This window comes from Nannobrachium achirus (genome assembly GCF_963921795.1).
Source record: "Nannobrachium achirus genome assembly, chromosome: 2".
NCBI classification, from domain to species: Eukaryota; Metazoa; Chordata; class Actinopteri; order Myctophiformes; family Myctophidae; genus Nannobrachium; species Nannobrachium achirus.
In genome coordinates this window covers 12,823,797-12,851,187 of record NC_137811.1, presented here as the reverse complement: position 1 = coordinate 12,851,187, position 27,391 = coordinate 12,823,797, and the positions used below count along the sequence as shown (strand labels likewise).

At 41.1% G+C, this 27,391-nt stretch overlaps 2 protein-coding genes across 2 annotated transcripts; one reads left to right on the top strand and one right to left on the bottom strand.

The window, feature by feature from the left end:
* Window positions 1-5,647: 5,647 nt before the first annotated feature.
* LOC308301322 (tetraspanin-8-like) lies at window positions 5,648-21,636 on the top strand. Its single transcript, XM_080745270.1, has 9 exons — window positions 5,648-5,810; window positions 7,812-7,877; window positions 14,365-14,487; window positions 15,592-15,666; window positions 16,284-16,379; window positions 17,399-17,491; window positions 18,575-18,643; window positions 19,208-19,291; window positions 20,403-21,636. The coding sequence occupies exons 1-9, from the start codon at window positions 5,751-5,753 to the stop codon at window positions 20,529-20,531; spliced, it is 795 nt and encodes a 264-aa protein (XP_080601396.1). The 5' UTR covers window positions 5,648-5,750; the 3' UTR covers window positions 20,532-21,636.
* A 2,191-nt stretch (window positions 21,637-23,827) lies between these two features.
* On the bottom strand, window positions 23,828-26,935 carry LOC308296525 (galactose-specific lectin nattectin-like; the record flags this gene model as incomplete). Its single annotated transcript, XM_080739820.1, has 4 exons — window positions 23,828-23,892; window positions 24,392-24,500; window positions 25,603-25,719; window positions 26,684-26,935. 4 exons carry the CDS (start codon window positions 26,933-26,935, stop codon window positions 23,828-23,830), a joined length of 543 nt encoding a protein of 180 aa, XP_080595946.1.
* Between the last annotated feature and the right edge of the window lie 456 nt (window positions 26,936-27,391).

Below are 27,391 nucleotides of genomic sequence, written 5' to 3'. Positions count from 1 at the left end.
AATTTCCATAACATGGACTCGATTGTGGCTTCTGGGGCTCATCCAGTTGGTGTTAACGCACGGCACTTGTCGCGCGTCAATAATGCGACGCAGGCACATGCACACATAGACATGAAAGGGGGCTTGAGCCCCTGCCCTTTTATCCGTCTGTAAAAAGTGCCCTCTCCAGACCATGGATGCAGTTTTCACTATGGTGAAATATGCCATACATGAAGGCAGCATTCAAGAGAATTGCCTTGTTCAAACTTTCTTTGATACTGTTTGTTTTAGACTTACTGTCTTTTTTTTTGTTTTTCTTTACATATCTACTGCATAGTACTGTGTTCTATTTGTCTGTCATTCAATGTTATATGAGATATAGTCAGGTCCACTATGTATTTTTGTTGGATTTTTTTGGAGATTAGTAAAACTATACATTTCTGGAATCTTCAGAGCATGGGGAATCCAAAAATCGTTGTTTGCATTTGCACAGACACCTGCAAAGCCACCATTTTGGACGTTCAAAATGGCCGACATAAAATACATAATTTGTGCTATCTTGGCTTCTAGACAACCTAGAAACCTAATTAAACATGCCAATCCTATGTTTTCTGGGTCAAGGAATCGACTGAGTAAATGATGGGTGTAAAATGTTCCGGACCCACACCCCCTTTCTGGGGGTTATCTATTTTGGGACCTCCCAGAACAGTACGCCAGCCAGTTAATGTCTGATTTTCATAATAATAGAGTTTTGTAGGTTTTAAAACATCCTGAGTTCATTCATTAGACTTCTAAAGCAGCCAGAATAACCGTTGTGACTTTTGGTTGGGGTATTTCCTCACCTGGGACCCCCTAGACAGACCCCTGAGCCGATCTCAGCAATCGCTCTGCTCCTGCTCCAGAACAATGTTAAATTAGATCATAATTGAAGCATAAAAGTTGTTGTAGCTGGGCTCTGAAAACAAAAATGAGTGAGCAAAATACCAGGGGTCTTCCTCAGGGGGTCCGGGACCCCTGGGGGGTCCTCAGAGTTACTACAGGGGGCCCACCAAATCTTGATGGAAAAGGATTTTCTTTTTTATATTTGAAACTTTATGTTTTTATGTATCCTGGGTTTATGTATTGTACTTCGATGATTTATTAGTATTCTCAGTATTATTTATAACATTTTTGTGTTAGACAGATATGGTTGACAGGTGTTACTGCAGGGATTAAGGTATTGCAACTTCTCACTTTGGGTGTGCAGACTAACATGTCCATTTATTGCACTGACAACACAACACTCACACTGACAACACAACACACACACACACACACACACACACACACACACACACACACACACACACACACACACACACACACACACACACACACACACACACACCTCTTTGTTAATCGTCACCCCAAAACCCTCACCCTATCTTCTTAAAGAGCTCATGGTCAATTATGCCCAAAGAGATTCACTACAATACTGTACATGTCCTCCCTAATTGTGTTAGCAGTCTCCTAATTGTGTTGCTTTGCAGCCAAATTTAATGGGCTCAAGTACTGCCTTTGGAGCAGGGAGGGCAAGACACCTGACTGGAACATACCCTCCACTCTCTAAATGCCATCTATTTTCTTCGATTGATCGAAGCTTGGGGCAATTTGTCAGGTATGACAAAGTAGGCATCATAATACGATACCTTCATCAAGGGACATGATTTTGTGGAACTGCACATACATGAAGAGGCTGATACCCTGATTCCTCATCAAGTCTTTGCATCTGCGGCTTATGGTGCTTTGAAAGGCATATGTGTTTGGTCACCCGACACCGATGTCCTCCACCGATGGATATAGATATATTCAAGAAAGTTCAAGTTATTGGCTGTCACAAATGTCAAGGGTTCCTTGGCCTACACAATTTTTCTATTACTAAATGGGGAAGAGCATTTGTTGGAATCTCCAAAAAGACATGGGTCAATGCCTACTTGAAGCCTGATGATGATGACCAAGTCATTAACCACTTCAGGACCTTGGCAAGGGTTCCATTCCTCCTGAGCTTATTATTGGTGAGCTTCCATCAACATTGCAGTCATTGGAACATTTTGCATGCCATGTTTACAGTTCAAAAGGTCCAGCGACCCTGCGATTACTCAGATGGGAACTATTTCTGTCAAAGAACTTTGAGGGTGAGATGCTACCTCCAACTCGTGCTGCACTGCTACCACATATCCTCTGTGCCAACTACGTCACAATGCGGGATAAATCATACCTGACAAATTGCCCTGAGCTTACACCAATCGAAGAAAATAGATGGAATTCAGAGAGTGGAGGGTATGTTCCAGTCAGGTGTCTTGCCCTCCCTGCTCCAAAGGCAGTACTTGAGCTCATCAAATATGGCTGCAAAGCAGGTTGCAAGGGACGGTGCAGCTGCTCAAATAACCTGCCTTTCACTCCATGATGGAGACTGTGTCAACACTATTAGGTTGGACTTTGAAGATGACAATGATGAAGACAATAGATCCTGCATGTCTGGCACGTCTGAAATGACTGCATTGTAGTGAATCTTTTTGGGCATAATTGACCATGGGCTCTTTAAGGGTGAGGGTTTTGGGGTTACAATAACAAAGAGGTGTGTGTGTGTGTGTGTGTGTGTGTGTGTGTGTGTGTGTGTGTGTGTGTGTGTGTGTGTGTGTGTGTGTGTGTGTGTGTGTGTGTGTGTGTTGTGTTGTCAGTGTGAGTGCAGTGCAATAAATGGACACGTTGTTCTGCACTCTCAAAGTGAGAAGTTGCAATACCTTCATTATGTCAAATTCTGGGTCTGGCCCTTGCCCTTCCCCTGTTCTACCACACTTTGCTCGCGCCCTCCCCTCCTGTGAACCTGATTGTCAATCTGAACTCCTCCCAGCTTCACAGCTGTGAGCTGTTGCCGGATGACTACCTAGTTGTCCATAAAAGGGATTTGGTTTCATCACAGTGATGTCAGAGCGGGATGTGTTAGAGTCAATCCACAAAAAAGCGTTACCCGTCCAGACAGACAGACAGATACGGTCAAGATGTGATGGTTCTGATAGTAAACTGCGACCTATGATACATAAAAACATTCAAAGTTTCAGTTTCAGATGTGAAAAAAAAAGATCCCATCAAGATTTGGCGGGCCCCCTGTAGTAACTCTGAGGACCCAGCAGGGGTCCCGGACCCCCTGTGGAAGACCCCTGGTATTTGCTACTACTCATTTTTGTTTTCAGATCCTAGCTACAACAACTTTTATGCTTCAATTATGATCTAATTTAACATTTACTGAGATAGCAATTACTAAGATAGGCTCAGGGGTCTGTCTAGGGGGTCCCAGGTGAGGAAAGACCCCTACCAAAAGTCAGAAAGGTTATTCTGGCTGCTTTAAAAGTCTAATAAATGAACTCAGGATGTTTTAAAACCTACAAAACAACTATAATATTATGAAAATCGGACATTAACTGGCTGGCGTACTGTTCTGGGCGGTCCCAAAATAGATAACCCCCAGAAAGGGGGTGGGGGTCCAGAACATTTTACATCCATCATTCTTTCATTCGATTCCTTGACCCAGAAAACATAGGATTAGCATGTTTAATTAAGTTTCTAGGTTGTCTAGAAGCCAAGATAGCACAAATTATGTATTTTATGTCGGCCATTTTGAACGTCCAAAATGGCAGCTTTGCAGGTGTCTGTGCAAATGCAAACAAAGATTTTTGGATTCCCCATGCTCTGAAGATTCCAAAAATGTATAGTTTTACAAATCTCCAAAAAATTCCAACGAATAAACCTTCATTAACATAGTGAACCTGACTAATACTTCAATGGTTTCCAGTGGAAATAAGCGTAGTCTTTTCATGGATCTCCTTTTAGTAGACCTTGTACCAGTGAACTGTACCGTCATGAAACTGTACCTTTTCCTATGCAAACTTCTAATAAAGTCTTCAATCAATCAAACTCTCCTGAACTTTAATGCATCATCTTATGTTGAAAGAATTGCCCTCTCTGTGTAGAAATCCATGATGTTACGCCATATCTCCAGTATTGCCTTTTTTATGCTTAGTTTTATGTGGTGTCAAGTACTGAAAATAGCCGACCTCCAAACTCACAACACGTCGCAGCATGACGCGTTGTGAGCTTTGAGTTCTGCTATTTTCAATATTTTCACCAAAAAGCCCTTTTAAAAATGTCAGTCCCTGATGCGACGCGACACTGCACAGCCGCCCACGTCCGGTGTGCGTTTCCCTTTAGGGGGAAAGATTTGCATATTTGCGTAGCATAATATGACATAAGTTTCTAAAAAGAAATGTCATAAGAACAGGGTGAAAACAGGAACAAATAGAAGGGCCTTCCTTTTACTGCTCACCTGATAGTCTTCTTTCAACCTAAAATGTTTGCTGTCTGTTTTAAGCAGTGATTCGCTACTTTATTTAAATTTTTCAAGGACCCCCGCAGGTTCATATGCATTAGGCCCCCATTTAATACCATTTGTTATCTCTTGGAATGTGATGTCCTTGGTTTATTGATAGCAGGGGCGTCACAAGGGGTAGGAAAGTAAGACTGAGTTACCAGGGCCCAAGGTGCAGGGGCCCTATAGTAACTTTAGCTATTGAAAAATAGCAGATATACAAGCTCACAGCGCGGCACCGAGTGCCGCGCTGCGAGCTTGTAGATCTGCTATTTTTGAAAAGGCGTGAAAATGGGTGCAAATCCTTGAATATATATGTATTTTTTAAGCGAACATTTCTAACTCAAATTTTGCTTCTGGGGGGTCCCTGGAACTCAATATTTTGAGATGGGGTTCCGTGGCCAAATGCATACCATTTTGGGGGTCCTTCACATGAAAAGGTTTGAGCACCACTGACATAGAAAACATAAGTTTCTTGCACACATTTTAGCGATTTTTCAAAAATAGCAGATCTACAAGCTCGCAGCGCGCTATTTTTCAATAGTTAACATTCATGGGGGGCCCGCAGAATCCTTGTACCCTGGGCCCAGAATTTGGTGTGACGCCCCTGATTGATAGTATTAAAGCTTGAGGTCATTTACGGAAGGAACCTTTGTGTAACATCTTTCATGAAAACAGCAGTGCATCTTGCGTAATGTATACTGTCAGTTAGTCAAACAATCAATCAATCAACCAGTCACTGCCAGTAATACATGCCATTTCATGGGGGAGTGCAGGGGCTAATGACTTTTGGCAACAAATAATAATGAATAATACTAATACAACAAACGAGATTCTCTCTCTTAGGGTATCGATAATTAAACAGATCCAAATCTGATCAGATGGGGTTTTTGCGAGGCTGAAGATGCTTTCCAGCACAGTGACATGCAGACTGTCCGTATAGTATGATTTACATAGCATATATATATATATATTTCTTATTTTTTTATTATCCATAAATATGTTTAATCACAGTTGGGCTTGTGGCGAGGGGGGGCTGCGCATAATGGGGGGGGGGGCTTTTTACATTGAAAAACACACAAATAATATCTCTTTCATAAATTTGTCTCTCTCTCTCTCTCTCTCTCTCTCTCTCTCTCTCTCTCTCTCTCTCTCATTTTCTCCATATAGGGTGGGTGTGTGTATGGTGGTATTGATCCCTCCCCTCTTTAAACATCATGACATGAAGGCGGGCCTCCCCTTTGCCTCATATAAAGCCTGCAGCTGCCTGTTACGCCAGGGACCACACAATGAGCTTTGCATTTTCATTCTCACAATTCAATGAGCCGTATTGTTTTTATTCATTTTTTTACTGACTGGAAAAGTCATGGGGAAAGTAAACGTCTGTCTGAAAAGAGTGTTCATTATCCTGACCAGTTTGTTTGCGGTAAGTGCTCTCCTGTAATGTGTTTTTGAAGCCTGCAAAACTGGCATTAAAATAAGGACAACCTAATCAATAACTTGAAATTGAACAACTTAGGCCGGGGCAGTGGTTCTGGAAGTGTGGCCCAGGGACCCTCGGGGTTCCTTGAGTGGGGTCTGTTCTTGAGGTAAATGTTTATCCCACAATATCATGAAGGCTAATTTGACCTTTGGGGTCCAAAATATAGTTTGTTCTCTGGCTTGGTAGAGCAGTATAGGGTAGTTCTGTTTCTTATGCTTGTCCTTCCATACAGATGACATTATTTACATGGTTTTACAATATATTTGTAAAACCATGTTAAAAGTACATCAGGCACATGCACACATAGACATCAAAGGGGGCTTTTATCCGTCTGTAAAAAGTGCCTTCTCCAGACCATGAATGCATTTTTTACTATGGTTAAAGAAATACAAATGTCCTCTTTCCCTGCTATACCTGAAGGCGGAGAATTGCCTTGTCCAAACTCGTCTTGTCTGAACTTGAATGCAGCATCTTATGTTGAAAGAATTGCACTCTCTGTGTAGACATCCATGCCATTACGCCACATCTCCAGTATTAACTTGCTTATGCTTAGTTTAGTTTAGTGTGATATCACACACCGAAAATAGCCGACCTCCAAGCTCACAGCGCTTCGCAGCGCGGCGCGTTGTGAGCTTGGAGGTCTGCTATTTTTGGTGCTTCCACCAAAAGTCCCTTTTGGAAATTCCAGACCCTGCCTCTCTAACATTCTGTGCACGTCCCTGAAGTACATGTTATTTGCCCTAGTGATTAAATGAACTGTCCTGTATCTGCAAGGGGCACAGGTTCAAATCCCTGAAAATAGCAGATCAACAAGCTCGCAGCGCGCCACAAGCTTGTGAGCATGTAGAGCTGTTGTTGCCGGTGTGCGACACTGGTGAATGATTAAGTATGTCAGTGTTTCTCAATCTTTTTTGGCTTGAGTACCCCCTTTCCCAGATTTTTGAATCCAAGTACCCAGGACAAAAAAACGTTTTCCTTATAAAACTGCAATTAAAACCATCACAAATGGTGCCATCCTGAACAGGGTTATGTTCAACACTGTGGCCATAACATTTCAGTCCAGTTTTCATGTCAATAACTTCATTCAAACATCCTTCAAACACATCCCAGTTGCCTGGTACCATAATTTGGGTTAGCAGCTATCAGGCTCACAACACGTTTCTCCAAGTGTCATCATTAAACATAATAACAGTGATTTAGAGGCCTACTTCTATTTTTATTTTTTGGGGGCATTTTCTCGAGTACCCCCTGCAGTACCTATGCGTACCCCTAGGGGTACACGTACCCCCATTTGAGAAACACTGAAGTATGTTGTGCAATTACTGTATGTCAGTGAGTCACTGCAAGAGTATCAGAATAGAAAGAGTGTTCCGTGGAGCACAGGTCTCCGCCAGGTCAGGTAGGTTATTGTGGGCCATTCGCCAATCAGGATGGAATATGCAGGGGTGTCGCACCAAATTCTGGGCTCTGGGTACAAGGATTCACTCACATTTTGTGCTTTAACTATTGGAAAAATAGCAGATATACAAGCACAGAGTGCCGTGCTGCGAGCTTGTAGATCTGCTATTTTTGAAAAATCTTGAAAATCTGTGCAAGTCTTTGAATATATCAAATCCTTCTAAGGTTTTTTTTGAAAAACCTGTTTCTATGTCAGTGGTGCTCAGGCCACGGACACCCATCTCAAAATATTTAATTCCAGGGACCCCCCAGAAGCAAAATTTGAGTTACAAATGTTCGCTTAAGACGTGATGTGACGTGATGTGACGCCCTTGGGAATATGAATTGGACAGATCCGTCTTAATAACATGACTAGAATAGCCTATGTACTGATTTGCATGATGTTGGACAACAACTGTTGGAGTAATACAAAAATGTTTTAGCCATATCTGCCTCCTGGTGTCATTGTTATTGTCGTTGATCTAATTGTTGTTGTTATTGTTTCAGGTCATCAGTGCGTTGCTGTTAGCATACACTCTGTTTAATCATGGATACCACCACGCAGCTGGGAGGGTAACTAACACACACACACTGTCTGCACTCTCACTCGGTTTTCGTGCAAGTTCACCACACTGACACCATTTCACTTTATGGAGATATGGCCTTCAATCACAATTTGCAATTCATATGTCGAGCTCTCATGGTGATTTACATACAACAGAGAAACCAGCCAGAAACATACAAATGATAAGAAACAAAACAAAAAACACTGACTGTACAATGCATCTCAGCGAATGAACAAAATGAAGTAGCAAACACATATCAAGCTCAATAACTTTCCCCAAATGCATGTTGAAGCAATAATGTTTTTAGCTGAGTATGGAAAATATCCACAGATGCTACAGCTCACAGGCCACACAGGAAGGGCATTCCAGAGTAGCCTATATAGCGCAGCTAAACTCTATCTGTCATTGCTAACACAAGGGAGATATATCCATATATCCACACAGTGTGATATTGCCTGGCTAAGCCTGGCTAATGCCAGATTGTAGGCACTACGGACTGAAAGGCTCTATCATCTTTGGTCCATACAGGATCGCTGATAGCTGCTGTCCGGGAAATGTGGATGGACCCGGTCAAATACGACAGACTCAATAAGGCACACACAACAGTTCAGAGTTTAAAAGAATTGGTGATTCTCTTATAGTAACAGAACAGGAGACAGACTTCCTGCAATCCTTTTAACCTCAGTGTCATCTGATAGGGTCAGGGTCCAGGTCAGGTCAGATCCTAACTCTACAGCTGTGCATGCCAGAGCTGCACAAGCAGTACATTCCTTATAGCCCTAAAACCAGACGCAGATCACACACAACCCTCGGCTCCTGATAGAGAGAGGACTACATTACACAGTGGTGTAAAAGTAGGGCATTAACGAAAAGGTCGACAAGTCGACTCAGTCGACTTCATTACACAAGTCGACTCCCACCAGAGAAAGTCGAAAGTCGAAGTTGAAAAAAAAAAAATAATAATACTTTCTATTGTGAAAATAGCAGATCTACATGCTCACACCTCGCGATGCGAGGCGCTTTGAGCATGTAGATCAGCTATTTTCACAATTACTGCCTCTATATATTTGACAATTTGAACAATGTTTAACTGCGGCCTACGGTCGCAATGACATAACAAAAACACTTCACATGTAAACATCTTATTGGTCAATTCTACACACTGTAGCGTATGGATGGTATGACGTCACACGAGTCCAAGTAGCTAGGTCAACCATAAGGCGCTGTGGATATTCAAAGGGTCAGATAATATAGAGGCGGCGCCGTTCTTCAGGGATCCTTATCTGACCTCGGCCTGCAGCAAGACACTAACAGAGCCATACGCAGATTGTCCAAAAACAAGTTAACCTTGATGTTGTAGCATACAGAGCAGGGATGTGCAGAAAATGTTAGAGAGGCAGGGGCTGCTACACGTTGTGAACTTGGAGGTCGGCTATTTTCACTACTTGTATTCATGGTCTGGAGAGGGCACTTTTTACAGACGGAAGGGCTCAAGCCCCCTTTGATGTCTATGTCTGCACGTGCCTGATACATGAGGGCCATTTCTCCACTAGAAGAAAGCAATATTATTTGTTTATGGCAAGATATGAATAGCATCCACAAACAGTTGTTTCCATATCTAACAGAGTATTGTTAGATATTCCCAATACTTTTACTTCTACTCCACTACATCTTGGATCCAATTATTTACTCTCCTACATTTATATGAAAACTTTGGTTACATAGCTACTTTGCAGATATAAATTATAATGTTATAAAACATACATTAACCACTTTAGCCCTATTTTATACCAAAGCTATTTGAATTCCAGACTTGTACTTGTAACATAGTATTTGTATATATTTTGCTGTATTTCTCAAGTAAAGAATGTGAGTACTTTTTCCACCACTGGTATTACAAGAATCTATAGTTTCTTCCTTTTTTTGTTATTATTTTTAAGACGATTTATTCAGTGAAAATAGACAATCTACAAGCACACAACGCCTCGCATCATGAAGCGTTGTGTGCTTGTCAAAAATTGGCTTTTTGACACTTTTGGATGATGAAGTAGGGCTTTAGTTCATATGTTCACACGCAGGATTCTTTGATTTTCAAAAGATTAGTATACATTTGAATCCTGTGAAATGGAATATCCTGCCTAAACGGTTCTTTTACTCTTGGTACTTTAAGTATATATCTTGATACCAATACTTTTACTTAACAGAGTATTTCTGCATTGCAGTATTGATACTTTTGCTGGAAAAAAGGAGAAAAAGAGTAGCCTACTTTTCTCCACCACTGTGTCAATAAACACACTAGATAGACCTTTATTGATCCTACAGGGGGAAATTCACTTGCCAATAGCAGTACAGCAGGAAAAAAAAAGAAAAGCTAAAGCCAGAACCAACAACAATTTACAATTTAGGCATTTAGCAGACACTTTTAATCCAAAGCAACTTACAATAAGCAGGTAATACATCAATATAATAAGCAAGAGAATATGCCAATATATCAACAACAATACAACAAATGCATAGGAATATCAATCTAGAAAAAATAATAACATACGTAGGTAGACCATGCACGCACCTAATCAGTAAAAAGCTATTCTAAAACCCTAAAATGCTATCTAGCTTCATGTATGGTCACCGAGGGAAGGGGGAGTGTTACAGTAGTACTATGGGTTTAGGTGGAGTCTGAAGAGGTGAGTCCTCAGTCCACGGCAGAAGCTAGGGAGTGAGTCTGTAGTTCTAAGTGCGACAGGGAGTTTATTCCACAGTTTGGGGGCCAGGAGGGCAAATTATCTAGGACGAGTTGATTTTTGTCTGTAGATACTAGATAATAATAGCAGTGATAAGTAGACTATACAAAGTATACAAGTATATCCTATACAAGAAGTACAATTACTGTAAGTCAGACAGTGGTGGAAAAAGTACTCAAATGTTTTACTTAAATAAAAGTATCAATACTGCAATGTAGCAATACTCCGTTAGGGTGCCCTCACACCAAAATACCTATGAGAGTGGAATCCGCGTTCCGCCAATGCATTTCAATGAGAGTGAAGCGGTTTCATGCAAGCAGAGGATTTCTGCAAAAAACGCTCCCTTCTCATTGAAATGCATTGGCGGAACGCGGATTCCACTCTCATAGGTATTTTGGTGTGAGGGCACCCTTACAAGTAAAAGTCTGGACTTCAAAATGTACTTGAGTAAAAGTACGAAAGTATTGGCATCAAAATGTACTTAAAATACCAAAAGTAAAAGTACAAATTGTTTGAAAATAGCAGATCTACAAGCTCACAACACATCGCATCGTGACATGTTGTGAGCTTGTAGATCTGCTATTTTCAAATAGCCTAGGTATAAAATAGGGCTAAATTGGTTAATGTATGTTTTAAAATATTATAATGTAATATCTGCGAAGTAACTAGTTTCAAATAAATATAGTGGAGTAAAAGTACAATATTTGGATCTGAGATGTAGTGGAGTAGAAGTAAAAGTATTGGAAATTGGAAACACTCAAGTAAAGTACAAATACCTCAAAAGTGTACTTAAGTACAGTACTTGAGTAAATGTACTTAGTTACTTTACACCACTGAAGTCAGATAGGTAACAACATGGGTTCTTTTGCGTAAGCACAAGTCTTTGTTTGCTCAATTGATTACTGCCAATGATTACCAGATGAAAAAGACAAACAAACCTCTAGAGGAATGCTATGTTTGATCACCCGAAACAAGTCCAAAAGTTACTGCGCATGGAACGTGAAAGACATTGTATTATATAAGTGTTAGTTAGGATGAGAAACATGCATTCCCTTTCCTTTTATATGCCAGGATCTAGAGTGGACACCTGCCGGATCGAGCCTTGTTTTAGCTTAAAGTATCCTTGAGCAACGAACACTGAAACCCTTCACTGCTCCTGATGAGCACGTTGTTGTTGTTGTTGTTGTTGTTGTTGTGTGTGTGTGTGTGTGTGTGTGTGTGTGTGTGTGTGTGTGTGCGTGTGCGTGTGCGTGTGCGTGTGCGTGCGTGCGTGTGCGTGTGCGTGCGTGCGTGTGCGTGTGTGTGTGGATAAAGGCACTATATAAATGCACCATTTACCATTAGGAGTAAGGTCAAGGTCATTGACCTCACAAATCATCTTCATTACATTTTGAGTTGACTGTACAGGGAAGGAAGTACAGACAACGGTTATGCTAAACGGATTTAACAAGGTTTACATTGTGGTTCATTGTACTCCATTCACCAGTACATACTGCATTATAAAATGGTAAATGGTGCATTTATATAGCGCCGTTATCCAAGGCGCTTTACATTGATTGTTGTACAAACCCATTCTGTAATGGTAATTTTAGAATGCCAATCTGTTCCAAATCATTTATTTTCTGTCTAAACCAATTTGGCCATACATAGAAGGGTTGCCTTCACAGCAGGGGTCTTTTCAGAGCTCCTGTTGCCGTCATGTCAAGGCCTATTTCTGCTACGCTGTTCTCTTTTGGGAGAGTGTTTTCTGCTGGTGATTCAGTCCGAGTGTATCAAAGGGTGCGTTCGTAAATGCGCCCGTTTGTGGTTAGGGTTAGGGGTTATGGTTAGGTTTAGGCATAGTTTTACTGAGGTTAAGGTTAGGGTTAGGGTTAGGGTTAGGCATAGTTTTACTGAGGTTAGGGTTAGGATTAGGGTTAGGTTTAGGCACTCACTACACTGAGCACACACCCGGTGCGCATTTCCGAACGCACCCTTTGATACACTCGGACTGAAACACCAGCAGAAAACACCATCCCGTTCTCTTTTGGATGATCCAGAGATGCCATTGATGTCCTCCAGCAAACAAGCCTGTGGCTGTACGTCTTAAATGCACTCTCTCTCGACAGTCAGCATTTTCCTACCGTGACCTCGTATAGCGTGTTTATATTTATGTCCATTTAGGGAGAGCATCTTTATGTAAGAGGCAAAGGTGTCGTACCAAATTCTGGGCCCTGGGTACAAGGATTGACTGCGGGCCCCCCATGAATGTTCTAGAGGGAGGGGGTTTAACCTATTTAGGCTGGGAACGCATTATTACACAGTAGTTTGTGCTTCAACTATTGAAAAATAGCAGATATACAAGCTCCCATGGACGGTGTCCATTATGACACTTCAGGAAGGTATCTTGCCCCACGGGGCCCATGCTCTGGTCATGAAGGCCAGAACTCTGATGCTGTGAATGCTGTTAATATGCTGAGATCTTCCTAATAAATTCTCAACATTTCACCCTGACCGCAGTGACCGGACATTAATATTTTCCATTACTATATTCACACACACATTCATACCATGCAAGGCACCAACCTGCTCATTAGGAGCTATTAGGGATCAGCATCTTGCTCAAGGACACTTCGACACTCAACTCTGCATGGGGGAGTCTGGGATCGAACTGAAAACCTTCCGGTTCCCAAGCGGCCGTTCTAATTCCTGAGCCACACAACCATCAGAGAAAAGCTCTGTAGAATCACAGAGAGAATGAGGGGTGAGGGCAAAATCCTCACTACATCTATCTATAAATTACCATTTGTGTATGTCTGACTGTCCCGGACAAACCTCCGGCACTGTCCGACCAATTGCCCTAAAAACCTGTCATGTGTGCTGGCATAGGGATTCGGCTGGACCAAACGGCTTCCAAGAACCTCAAAATCACCGATGTGTGTGGGTTTGTGCCGTTTCGTTGCGTTGTGAGCTTCTAGATCAGGGATTTTCAAAGTGGGTGCCGGGGCAGTCCAGGGGTGCCGCGAGATAATGTGATAATATTTGGAATTCATTTGGACACATATTTATTATCATTTTAATTTTTTAAACTTGAAGTACAAAGATATTTTCAGTCAGTTCTAACCAAAATGACCATTATCTAAACTTTTCCTCGCTAACAATAATCGCAAAAATATGCCATAAATATAAGGTGCTGGGAGTGAAAGTTATGAATATAATGCAGGGGTGCCTTGGATGAAAAAAAAAAAAAATTTATAGGGGTGCCCAGAGCCAACAAAGTTTGGGAACCCCTGTTCTAGATCGTCTATTTTCAGAAAATATATTTATTGTTCAAGGTTCAAGGTTCAAGGTTGTTCTTTATTGTTACGTATTTTGTACAGGTACATAAGAGTAAAACTTATTTTGTTTGGCATCCTTCAGACAATGCGGTGGTGTATCTAAAAAAAACAGCAAACAATATAATAACAGCAAACCACATCTAAAAAATAATAATAATCTAAAAGGGGTAATAATAATAATAAGACAAAGATAAGAAAAGTGCAAAAGGCAAAAGAGCAAAGAGAAAAGAAAAGAGCATCCTCAAATGTACAGTACATGTGCATAAAGTTTGGCATATTCTATTAGCCAACAGTATATTTTTCCAGTAGTTGCTACTGTACTGTACTTAACTTTTTTGTAGAGACGGAAAGAAAAAAAACCCTGAAAGGTCACTAGAGTATAGAGGCCTGAGGGACACGGAGGGCTGAATTATTTTGTTTCATGTGTCAACCCCAGATGGACGATCCCTCAATTATCACTGGGATATCAGTCCTCTATGCTGTGGGCATCATCACCTTACTGCTCTGCATCATCGGCCTGTTTGGGGTCTGCAAGGAGAAGAAATGGCCTCTCATACTAGTAAGTGTCACAAACATACAACTCTCTCTTTCTCTCCTTCGGCCAAAACCAGGGACGTGCTGGGCCCCTGATTCAGCCCGGGAAAAAGAGTTGGAGAGGCCCTCATTGCGCGCTATAGAAAAAGATCTCTCTCTATAGCGCTGCAGCACTGCTGCTATAAGATTTGCCATTTCAGATCATGACAAGTTGAGTTATATTTCGTCGTTGTCGGGTGGAAACCTTGTATGTCCAAAACCGTTTGTTTTGTATTTATCATTTTAATAATGATTTAAACTAGTGAAAACAGCCGATCTACAAGCACTGTAATAATCAAGCAATGGACCCTTACGGATCTGTAACAAATGAGGGTCCATTTGGTTCCATTTGTACACTCTCAGAGTTATGGTGGTCCTTGAAAAACAAAAGAAAAAGAAGGAGAAAAAAAAGTTTTAGAACCATTGTATAGCTATATAGTGGATCTCAGCCTGTGGGTCGGGACCCCGAGGGGGGTCCCAAAAATTAATTTGGGGGGGTCCCCAGATGATTAATGTGCAACATTGTTTTCTCGCTAAATTTTCAAATATTATAGGCAGAAATTGTGAAAAACTCACAACGCCTCGTGTTGCGAGGCATTGTGAGTCTTGTGTATCTGCTATTTTCACAATAGTGTTACCGGTATACAAAATGTAATGCCTCAACTATCAGTGATTGATTGAAGCCAGAGCCAGTCCCTCGCAGTAGCCTACATAGAGTATGAGTTTATAACATGATTACCGTATGATGTATCTTGGCATACAAGATCCTTTTATTTTAAGGCCCAATGCAACTAGTCGCAACTCCTAATGCAACTACAACGTACTTATCCCCAAATGGAAGTTGCTAGGAGTTGCATTGGTGTGGACTAATAACTTTAGGTCTGTGGTTGAAGTACGTTTCCCTGATCTCTCTCTCTCTCTCTGTGTGTGTGTGTGTGTGTGTGTGTGTGTGTGTGTGTGTGTGTGTGTGTGTGTGTGTGTGTGTGTGTGTGTGTGTGTGTGCGTGTGTGCGTGTGTGTGTGTGTGTGTGTGTGTGTGTGTGTGTGTGTGTGTGTGTGTGCGCGCACGTGCATGCGTGCACGTGGTTTAGTTCACAGTGGGAATGACCCTGATCAGTGTCATCTTGTTTGTGGACCTCCTGATAGAGATGCCGGCTCGACACAAGGTACAAACTGTAACTGTTAACATACATAGCCTATATACAAACTTACATACACTGTACATACATACATACATACACGCATACATGCATACACTGTATACTAGGGCATTAACGAAAAAGTCGACTTCATTACACAAGTCGACTCCCACCAGAGAACATCGAAAGTCGAAGTTGAAAAAAAAAAAAACTTTCTATTGTGAAATCTACATGCTCACAACGCCTCGCGATGCGAGGCGTTGTGAGCATGTAGATCTGCTATTTTCACAATTTCTGCCTCTATATATTTGACAATTTGGACAATGTTTAATTTGTCATTTTAGAGGTATTAAAAAGTCCTTAAATTGTCCCTTTAGAAATGTGAAGATACCCTCTATATACTTAAACTTTATGTTGGTTTGTTTACAGTTGAGTGAGAAAACAATGTTTCACATTAAGTTAATCATCTGGGGACCCCCCAAAATAATTGGGGGTCGTGTGTGATGTCATCAAACGATAAAGTCGACTTCAACTCAACTTTTTACTGAGTCGAGTCGACTTGCAAAAATCACAAGTTGTTAATGCCCTACTGTATACTGTACATACCGGTATGTACATAAATGATTTTGTTTGTTCTTCCACAGGCCGTAGAGAGCATCAACATGTTTTCTGAGGCCCTGACACCGCTCAGCAATGCCAGCAGCGGTGGCAAGACCATACTGTACAATGCACAGGACTCTGTAAGTTGTCATGTCGACATCCTGTACATGTTCCTGTTCCTGTGTGTGTGTGTGTGTGTGTGTGTGTGTGTGTGTGTGTGTGTGTGTGTGTGTGTGTGTGTGTGCGTGCGTGCGTGTGTGCGTGCGTGCGTGCGTACATGTGTGTATGTGTGTGTTAGGGTAGGGTAGGGTAGAATCTATGTCTGTAATCATGGTATTAAATCTTTAGGTTATTTCCAGAGGAATAAACCTTTGTGTAACATCTTGAGAACAGAAGTACATCTTGTGTAATGTATAGTCACTGTGTTGTACTGCCAGCCTAATAGAGAACATATAGTCTGAGCAATGCCCAACGCTTTTCAAAAAGAGAGAATCATCAGTTTAAAGTAGCATGCTTCGGTTCTACGTATGTACAGGTATAGGCTAAATGTAAAAAGTGTATTTTGGCATGTGGTTATGAAGTGATATCACAGATATCACTGCTGCAATGCTATCATATGTTCGAGCACTAGGGCTGTATTCCATCCAAAAGAATCACTATGAGAAACATTCTCCCCAGATGGTACTGAATACTGATGGCCCAAATTTGAGGTCCTGGCTCAGTAGGGATCTTGTGCTTTCTTTCTTTCAAATAAGGGGGGATAAATCTGCCAACTGATATATGGTCAGACTTTAAAGAACCACTTCACCTCTGGGACAACCAGATCTTATTTTATTGTTGTTTGGGACACGATCAACACAATCCTGAGTAATTTTTTGTGTTCACTCTGTGTTTTGAGATATTTTAGTATTTCAGCATGTACTAGTGATGCATTTTGCATCATATGATGCAAAACACATCACTGATGATGCAAAATGCATCACTAGTACATGCTGAAATACTAAAATATCTCAAAACACAGATTGAACACAAAACATAACTCAGGATTGTGCTGATCATGTCCCAAACGACAATAAAATAAGATCTGGTTGTCCCAGAGGTGAACTGGGCCTTTAACTACAGTCCATAACTGCATGCTCTGTCCCTGTGTGTCTTTCAGCTTGGCTGCTGTGGACTGGAGAGGGGCTACGAGGACTGGGGCTATGACATCCCTGAGTCCTGCCTCTGCACCAAGAAGCCCCTGAGCGAATGTGTGAGTGGTTCGGTTTAGTTGGGTTTGATACTGAACTCAGTGGTAAACACTTCAGCACTTGCTCAGTTACATCGTACAGCTGTGAAGGCCACACCAATGCAACTCCTTGCAACATGCAACTACTTGCAACTATACCAAGTTGCAACTATACTTGCAACCATTATCCATTAACCCCACAGCTAGTCTCAGGGAAGAGCTACATTTAAATCCAAGTCACTTTTCCCTGGTATAATCCACATATAGGCAAGGAGTTGCGACTAGTTGCATTGGTGATGTTTGGCCTTTTGTTCAATGTTGAATATACTCGACAGTGGCTGGGTTTACCACCTCAGCTATATACTCTCTTTCAGTCACATGTGTCCTATCGTGTGAGTAGCAAAAACAAACTGAGAAGTGCCCAGACAATCTCAAATAAAAGCTATAATAAATACATTCACAACACCCTAGACTACTAATCTATGAAAACAACAACAAACATGACAAAAAAACATTGCATGGATGCACCTGGGACGTATCCTGTAGCCCAATCTCATTTGGGTTTCGGGTCTCGCAACATCATCACTCGGGTGACCCAGCCGGGGATCAAGTACCGACTTACGTCCCAGTAGCTACCCAGCTGCCAAGACTGGGAGAGGACATCTGGTGCTTGGAAGGACTAGGCTATGTGGATTGACTCCTGTCCGGGCCCCTCCTACGTCTCACCAGGTCCACTCCTGCTCTCACCAGGTCCAGGACCTGTGCGTTGCACCAGACTCCAGCACCAGACTTTTCACTCAGGAGTGGTGAATTCTTGAGCCGCAATGGTACTGCAGGCTCCACCTAGGCAACGATGGTGCTGCAGGCTCCGCTTGCGGCTTGAATGGCCCTCCTAAACGCCTATTACCGTGGGTTTGTTGGGCTTCTTCCTCATGGAAGACACAGAATGGGGCGCCAAACCAACCTGCTCCCGGGTGCCGTATACATTCCGGCTGTCACCCGTCTCTCTGGTGGTCTAATGGAACTCAGGGAAGGCAGGCAATGTAATGTTTCCTATAATGTTCTTTCTTTCTTTCTTTCTTTCTTTCTTTCTCATGCTTGTTGCAGGTGCTGGCCCCCAAGAACAGCAGTCTATATGAGCAGAGCAATGGTGTGAGCATCATGATTTATAAGAAGGTACAGTATAGGAATGAGATATTTCAAATTGTGCACATTATGCTCTATTTGCAAGTTACACAAATTGTCCTGTAGGTGGAGACATACTCCACCATGTCATCAGAATTCAAGGTTTATTTTTTGGAGTATCTGTAGGCTACTTTACTTTTTTTCAAATAGCCATGGTATAGGACTAAAGTGGTTCATTTATGTTTTATGATTATTATAATTTATTTCTGCAAATAACTAGTAACTAAAATTTTCAAATGAATGTAGTGGACTGAAAGTACAATATTTGGATCCGAGATGTAAAGGAAGTAAAAACATTGGAAATTGGAAAAACTCCAGTAAAGTAAAAAATACTTCAAAATTGTACTTAAGTAAAGGTACTTAGTTACTTTACACCATAATTGTCAATAACAATCTCATATTCCCCCATAACGTTGGTGATTACCGTAATACTGCTCCAATGTGATGCTGCCAGCATCTACGCAGAAATAAGGATTTAGTAGTGGTGACATCATAATGATTCGGATTTGAACATCTGGACGCAGATAAAAGTGTTGCATCTCTCTTATTTTCCAGCCATGCATCCCAATGTTGATCTCCAAAGTGACTCAGGCCATTGATATACTGATCGCAACATCACTGGGACTCATGCTGCTCTGGGTAGGAATCTAGTCCACTGTATGTCTCTCTGCCTGTCTCAAGGTCTGTCTACATGTCTGTCTGTCTGTCTGTCTGTCTGTCTGTCTGTCTGTCTACATGTCTGTCTCTCTTCCCCAGCATCAGTCACAGTGTTACAGGCCCTGTTACTCTGGACTGTATTATAATAAGTCCATATACAGTATGGGCATTCCCAGATGATGTACCCCCTTATGCCCATATATGGAGATCCCCAGGCATCAAACCCGGGCCCTAACTTGCCAAGGCCCTGCTTGGCTTTACTAATTTACAAATGTTTTATGCCCATATATGGAGATCCCTGTCCCAATGTCATCAATATTAAGGACATATCTGGGAAAGCCCATGTTTGCCCATATTTGTTTTGACATAACATTGACGATCATGCAGGGGTCTCCATATATGGGTAACTGGTCCGATATACATCACTGGCCAGATGGCCAAGAATTGGCATGACGTCGCCCTTTAGAGTGAGGTCGCATGTCGCCCTGAGGCGTCTTACTAGTAGGGCATTCACCAAATATTCGAATATTCGAATATCAAAGTCACTATTCGATGTTGTTCACCAAAGTCGAATATTCGCTTATTTTAATTTTTCATTGTTTTCTCTTTAAAAAAATATATCGTAAGTCATAAGAATGAGTTGTCAATGCCCCTGGTGGATGAATTTGTTAATGCTCTTTACCAGGGGTTCTCAAACCTTTTTAGGCTGTGACCCCCAAAATAAACATATTTGAACTGGGGACCCCCACCCTGACAAGCACTTGGAATTGCAGGTATTACATTTAATGTGACTCGGTTCCGCAGATAAATATTGTGAAAATAGCAGATCTACATGCTCACAACGCCTCGCGTTGCGAGGCGTTGTGAGCATGTAGATCGGCTATTTTCACAATGTTTGCCTCTTGCTTACTTAATATTTGACAGTTTGGCCAGTCTTGTCGAATATTCGACTATTCGAATACTTTGAGGTCGAATAATTCGAATACTAAAAATCACTATTATATTCGTTTATGCCCTACTCTCTCTCTCTCTCTCTCTCTCTCTGTCTGTTAATCATTATTGTTATCTCTGTCTCTCTCTCTGTCTCTGCTAGATGTTGGACTCAGCGCTGGGTGTGGCCATCCTGTGTCAGATGGGGAAGACGCTAGAGTTCCCTACAGTGGCCTACAGCACAGAGCCCGCCACATCACATTACTCTGTACTCGTAGAGGCTGCAGACTAGGGCTGCAACCATCACACTGTTATCTTAGCGTTTATTCTATTATTTAATCAAATAATCAAGAAGTATGTTTATTTTTTTATGTATCATTGAATCGATTATCCACTTCAGTGTTATTTTATACTTCAAAGCACACCGGGGTCGTGCAAAAATTGTGGATAGCAGATCTACAAGCTCACAGCATTCGCCATTTGAACAATCTGTTGTGTTTTTAAAGGTGTAAATCGTGCTTGGATTGTCTAGTAGTTTAATCATTGTCAGAGGAGGTACATTTTGAAATCTTACAACTCCAATGGGGTTAAAATGTTATTTTCAATATATTTGCTAAAGTATAACAGAGATTTATAAAACAGTTTATTTTTGCACTTCAGTTACATTAATTCATTAATTAATTGGAACAAAACATGTTGTTAATCGTTTTACTTTTTATTTCTTCATTGCACTACCTTTATTGTTTTTGTGCAACGTAATTTTTTCCCTCTTTATGTGATATTGCTATTGTTGTTGGTGTATTTGTTATTGTACATTTGCACAGTATTTTACCCTTCCTATTTGGAGCAGTGGGCACAATTAAAGCCCATCCTAACCATTAGGAGCAGTAGTTGCTATTAAACTGCATGGGAGGAGCCTAACTGATGGAAAAAGCCTTAAATACAACCAAATAGTGCAGTGAGATAATTTGTCAAACCCTCAGATCACACTTTTTCCACGCAAGTACATGATAGCAAATGAGCACAGTATATTTAACTTAAAGAGTACATAGGTTATTCATATATATTATTTTTGGTTTTTATTAGGACTTAGCACTTAAACACAATAGCAACGAAACAATATTTATAGCAACCGCATAATCGTATTCAAACTACAACTAAGGCTTTTAAAGGATATCAGTGATGAAAAGGATATCAACAATCAACAGTGCCTTGCTCAGGGGGGGAACCAGCAACTTCTCTTTACCAGTCAGACTCTATTGTGCACAACCAAAATTAAACAGCAAACTAAACAAGAGAAGTGCAGTCCTGAATGACATACAGACAGGGCTGGACTAGGCATCTGTACTAGGGTGGGCCAGTGGGCCACCAAAATAAAGAAGAAGAAGAAAATAAAATGTTACCTGTACACCTGTGCAGTGTGCAGCTGACCTGCGGAACCTGGGAATATACCATTTTGTCAAGATTGGGAGAATAGCCTACAAGTGTGGAGAATATAATTATAATACCTTGTTAAAGTGACCATTTTGTTACATTTTGCATTTGTAGTTATTTTACTGTAATTTAACAACATGATAACCAGCACAGATAGACAAAGAGACTTTCATGGATTTATATTTAAAAGTAACTTTTATTTTCCCCCCTGCCATACCCAATTGGGCCCAGGTGAGTCCCATAAGCGCTGAGGCAAAGTTTCACGCTGATCGGTCGAGCGGTGCCGGGGATGGGCCGCTCACAGACAGATGAACAGATAAACAGGGGATAAAACATAATCATTGGCCTTTGGCTGTCCGGCCTGGCAGATAACCAGCAGACAGTGGTGTAAAGTAACTAAGTACATTTACTTAAGTACTGTACTTAAGTACAATTTTGAGGTATATTTGTACTTTACTTTACTTCTACTCCACTACATTTGGGATCCAAATATTTACTCCACTATAGTATTTGAAAACTTTAGTTACTAGTTACTTTGCTAATTATAATATGTTAAAACAAACATAAACCACTTTAGCCCTATTTTATACCGAGGCTATTTGAAAATAGCCGATCTACATGCTTGTAGATCGGCTATTTTCAAACATTTTGTACTTTTACTTTTGGTACTTTAAGTACATTTTGATGCAAACACTTTCATACTTTTACTCAAGTACATTTTGAATTCTGGACTTATACTTGTAACGGAGTATGTCTACAGTGCAGTATTGATCATTTTACTTTAAGTATACAATGTGAGTACTTTTTCCACCACTGCCAGCAGATGGAGTTAGATTAAAGACATTCAAACTAACCTATTCTTACTGTAAGGTTGCCTGCCTGCAAGGTGGTTGACATTGAGATCGTTTGCTGTACACAAGTGGCTTTTCTGTGCAATGTGTCAAATTGTTTTCTACTGCCATTTCAGAGGACAAGCCTTACACACAGTAGAACTGGACCTGGAGAGAGCTGATTGATGATTTGACACATGTATTGCCGGCAGACACCGGTCACATATCTTATACTTTCTTGTGGGACTTCTGTTGGCCTCCATGAGAAATATCAAGGAATTAAACAGTTCAGTCCAAATGCCTAAAAGTAACCCTGCTAATTCAGATCATACTTCCATTCAAACCAGTTGTTGTTGGCTCTGTCATCATTAGCATTGGTGTCACACTGAATAAAAGGCAACAAAAGAGTAAGTAGTGTTCAGGGTGAAAGGGAGTGAAAAAAAAAGTAATTTAAAGTCACAATTTTATTTGAAATCATAACTAGACTAGTACTCTAGGCTAGTACTCTACAGCGGGCAACACATGTTGTTCAGATACAGACTGTAAGTCGAATAAAGTTGGGGGTCAGTCGATTTAAAGGTGTGAAAATGTTAGTGAATGCAATTCTCCTGCGGTGTGACTTTGACAGTTAGTGTGGTACGATGTGTACTTCCGTAGGACTTTTGTGCTAAAATAGATTTATTTTGCAGATCTTGGTTCTATAGAGTCAAACTATGAGAAAATGATGGGTGCCAAATTTTCCGGACCCCCACCCCCTTTCTGGGGGTCATCTAGTTTGGGACCTCCCAGAACGGTACGCCAGCCAGTTAATGTCCAATTATCTTAATATTAGTAGTAGTATGTAGGTTTTAAAACATTCTTCATCCACATTCTGGATGTTGCCTCATAGTTGAATCATCCATTAATCTCTCAGTTTGGTCTTATCAAACCAAGTTTGTTGATTAACATTTTTGCAATGCATTTGTCCATTCTGAATGAAAGAATTCTTAAAGAATAATGAGCTGTTGTTGAACCATTTAATTCTAACAATGTATGTACTGTACATAGACTAATGATAGCCAATTATAGTCATTGATGAATCAACATTAGATATGTATGTAATGTTTTGTAGATTAAATAAACTAATCAATTAGTTGACAAATTATATTGATTATTAGTCAAGAATGTCTTTAGTCAAGGCCCTAGTAGACAGTGCCCTTGCAGCTATGCACATAATCGTAGTTGATGTTGTAAAATGTTTTAGTGTCATCCTGAATCTTGATCTGCGCGTTATAATCTCAATGCCAATGTCACAGGCTGTGACTGTGATGTCACCAGAGATCACTCAGATCCTCCTGGCACAGAAGGAGGGTAAGCGTCTCGCACAGAACTCATCACCCCATTGGTTCCCTGTTGAGCACAGAGACACCCTAATCAATACAATGTCAATATTACCCATTCAATACAGGAGAACATCTGTCATTATACTTTGGTTGTTAAAAAAAAGAAGAAGAACAAAAAAAGAAAAGAAAATAGCAGAGCTACAAGCTCTTTTTTTTTAAGCAAACGTTTTTAACTGAACTCTTCGCTTCTGGAGGTCCCTGGAACATGTGGTCCATGGCCAAATGCAATTTTGAGAATCACTGATTTTCACAAAACTGTTAAAAGACGTTTTTAGAATCGGACAAACATGCAAACAAACCAACTAACAAACAAACAAACAAACAAACAAACAAACAAACAGACAGACAGACAGACAGACAGACAAACAGACAGACACAACTTACAGTACATACTGTATGCCTTGATAAATTGTCGGCTGTAGGCTAAGCATGCACTAAACTCATAGGGTAGTTTAACGTTTACATGCATGCATTTACGGTTAGTAATTATAAACAGGGTCATTCACCTTCCACGTTCATCGCCAAACAGTGGTGATTTCCCACGTTGTCTGGCTGCCCTGCGGCCCAGTTCCGATACTGAAATCTCGTCCCATCAGTCCAGTACCAGTTTCCATCCTGTAGCAGAATGTGAAGTTAATTCATCAATTTCAACAGGGTAGGATGTTATCTATTGCCATTATGCACTGCAGGTTTCTGGGAATATTTTTCAGTCTCTATAAGCCAAATGAAGAGTATGTTAGTGGGATTGAAATGTTGTGTAAACCAGTGGTTCTCAAACTTTTCTGGATCAATTAACCGGACTACAACATGTTGCTTAGAAAGCTATATCTAGCATATCGTTGCAGTCAGGCAGAAACCTCATATCTCCATATTTTGGAGATTGATGCCCTGCTTTGCCATAATACAGTGTCATACAAAAGTAGCAAATATAACAGATCTACAAGCTAAAAATACTTTCCGTTTTGAGCTTGTAGATCTGCTATTTTGGCAACTTTTGAATTTGATTCCTGAAAAGTAGCGGTTTTGGACATATCCACCTGAAGCTATGAATGAATGATAACCCACCTTATGAAGAATATGTTGAAGAATATAACATTACAAATAAGAAGAGAGTGAAAGACTTGAAATTAGAGCATCCTGGCACATTTACTCCTGTGTCCAATTTTCCATTTTCCACTTTCTCACACGTAACCCCTGTAGTACCTCTGTGTACCCTTAAGGGTACACGTATCTCTATTTGAGAACCACTGGTGTAAGCAAGCAACGCTAAAGCCCTTTGCACACAGGCGCGTTTAACCGCACGGATAAAACGGACAATATTATTTTTTGAAAAGAAAACAATGATTCTCTATGACCTCATGCACACCGGCTCCGAATTAGCCGTGCGACGAGTGGCTGCCGCCGTGCGTTTTTTTCTCGATCGAACCCATTTCGATTTGTGCGTCTTGTCGCATGCGGTAAAAAACTCATCACTCCTTTTATGACTCGTTTTTGGATCCGCAGCGCCGATTCCGCACAGCCTTGCACACCAAATCCAATGCATTTTATTCATGCCACAAACGGAAAAAAACGCAACTGTCCTGTGTGCAAAGGGCTTAAATGATATATCAAACACAATGTTATCCCCGCTGCTTGGGGGAGAAGGTGTTAGAAATAATAATAATAAATAGCGAGGATAGCATAAAATAGCCATTTTGCTTGGCCGTTGTTCGTTCACCTGTCCTGCATCAGAGCCTCCTATCCAGGAGTAACCATGGCTAATCCCCCATAGGAAGCGATTCTCTGCAGCGCTCTGGATTGATGCCAGGTGGCCTCCCTGGATCAAACAGTACCTCTGCATTGAGACACAGAGAGGTGCAATGAACTACCGGTATCTGACGGAATATTATATTTTTAAATATATTCAGAGGGCTGTTTCACTGCATGTCAGCAAAATGTTTCATTCATTGTGATGAAGTAAAATGGTACGTATAATGCTAGATCCAATCAGGGTTCTGTGTCCACGACCAATTGCTCAGGTTACGTAGTCACTGATTACCCCCTCACCTACACTATAGCCTGGTAGGCTACTCATTCATTCCTACTTGGCTTTCTGTATTGTTCTTGTCTGATTAAGGTACGGTAGGCAATGGATTCAACAAATGTGGTCATAATAATGTACTGCAAAACGAGAATTTTGCAATACACATTAGACAGTACATTCATGAATAGTTTTCTTATATCAAGTAGTTTAGCATTTATTTAAAGGAACGCTTTGCCCATTTTCAACCTTATCTTCATATTATTGGTCCTCAGACTCCTCATAATGCTCATGCTCACTATAAGATGGCACCATTTCCATACTCGTTCTGTGTCCCAGAGGAGGGCTGACATCTGCCTAGCAATTGCATCTTCAAAGGGGATTCCAAGCTAATAGAAACTAGAAAGGTGCAATTCTGGGAAATTGCAAGTGTGGTTGCCTATTTATATTACATATTGTGACATGAAGCTTGACCGATCCTCAAATCCATTATTGTCCAATCAGAAAGTCCGGTCAACATTTCTATACAGTTTGAGGAACCGAATAGAACAGGGCACTACACCTCCATTGAACTCAGTGGACTTTTGGGGTTAGGCCTACTCTAGAAACAATAATGGTAATAATAATAATAATAATAATAATCGAAATAAAGTCGGACAGGGTAACCACACTAACTACCAAAAGCTCTGCCTAGCCTACTCACACTGAGACATAGTGAGTAAACAGAAATGTTGCCATCTTATAGCCTAATAAACATTAGACTCCAGATCAGTCTTACCTCAGCTTCAGCCCAGCTTCCGTATGTCGACACATATTTAAAGCAGCAGCCTCCGTACAGCTTCCAACCAGAGGGACATCTACTCCTTATCTTCTCCCCTGCTCTCTCTGACACTCTTTCATTCTTCTCTTCTTCCATAGGCACTCCTCCACCCTCCACCACATCTGTACCTGCAGCCTCCATCTCTCTCTCCATGTGTCTCTCCTGCTCTCTCTCTCCGTCATCTTTTGCTCCTTCCACGTCAGTCGTCATCTCTTCCCCTCTACCTGTTGAACCTGAGCAAAACACGTTAACCTGTGCATTAACCCTAGCGTCACTGATTCTTTGGCCTAGAAGAAAGAAGAAGAGCTGTGAGCTATGTTATGGGCACTTTCTGGTGGAAGTGTTGAGGGCAGTGGTGTTTCTTGCCATCACCAAATTACCAAAATTGTGCAGTTAGAAAATATGCTACAGTAGACTACATAGCTGAGAATCACCTATAGGCCTTAAAGATGCAATTACAGTAATATCAGCCTGTCACAGCCAAAGGATAAAGGATAATATAATGCAATTAAATGCAAGGTGTCCACTCACCCACTAGAGGGGGCAGCAACGCCTCGGAGGTCTCCATTGGTGCTGGAATGACATGACCATCTACATGCACCACAGCACTAACACATGCATACAGTACATACACATTATGTTAACCCTTTACTCTGTATTTAGGCT

What these genes read in the sequence shown, in the direction of transcription:
- LOC308301322 (XM_080745270.1), top strand. Translation starts at nt 5,751, where the DNA reads ATGGGGAAAGTAAACGTCTGTCTGAAAAGAGTGTTCATTATCCTGACC. An exon ending in TCCTGACCAGTTTGTTTGCG is followed by an intron (nt 5,811 to 7,811) that starts GTAAGTGCTCTC and finishes TTATTGTTTCAG; the next exon opens with GTCATCAGTGCGTTGCTGTT. An exon ending in TGGGACTCATGCTGCTCTGG is followed by an intron (nt 19,292 to 20,402) that starts GTAGGAATCTAG and finishes TGTCTCTGCTAG; the next exon opens with ATGTTGGACTCAGCGCTGGG.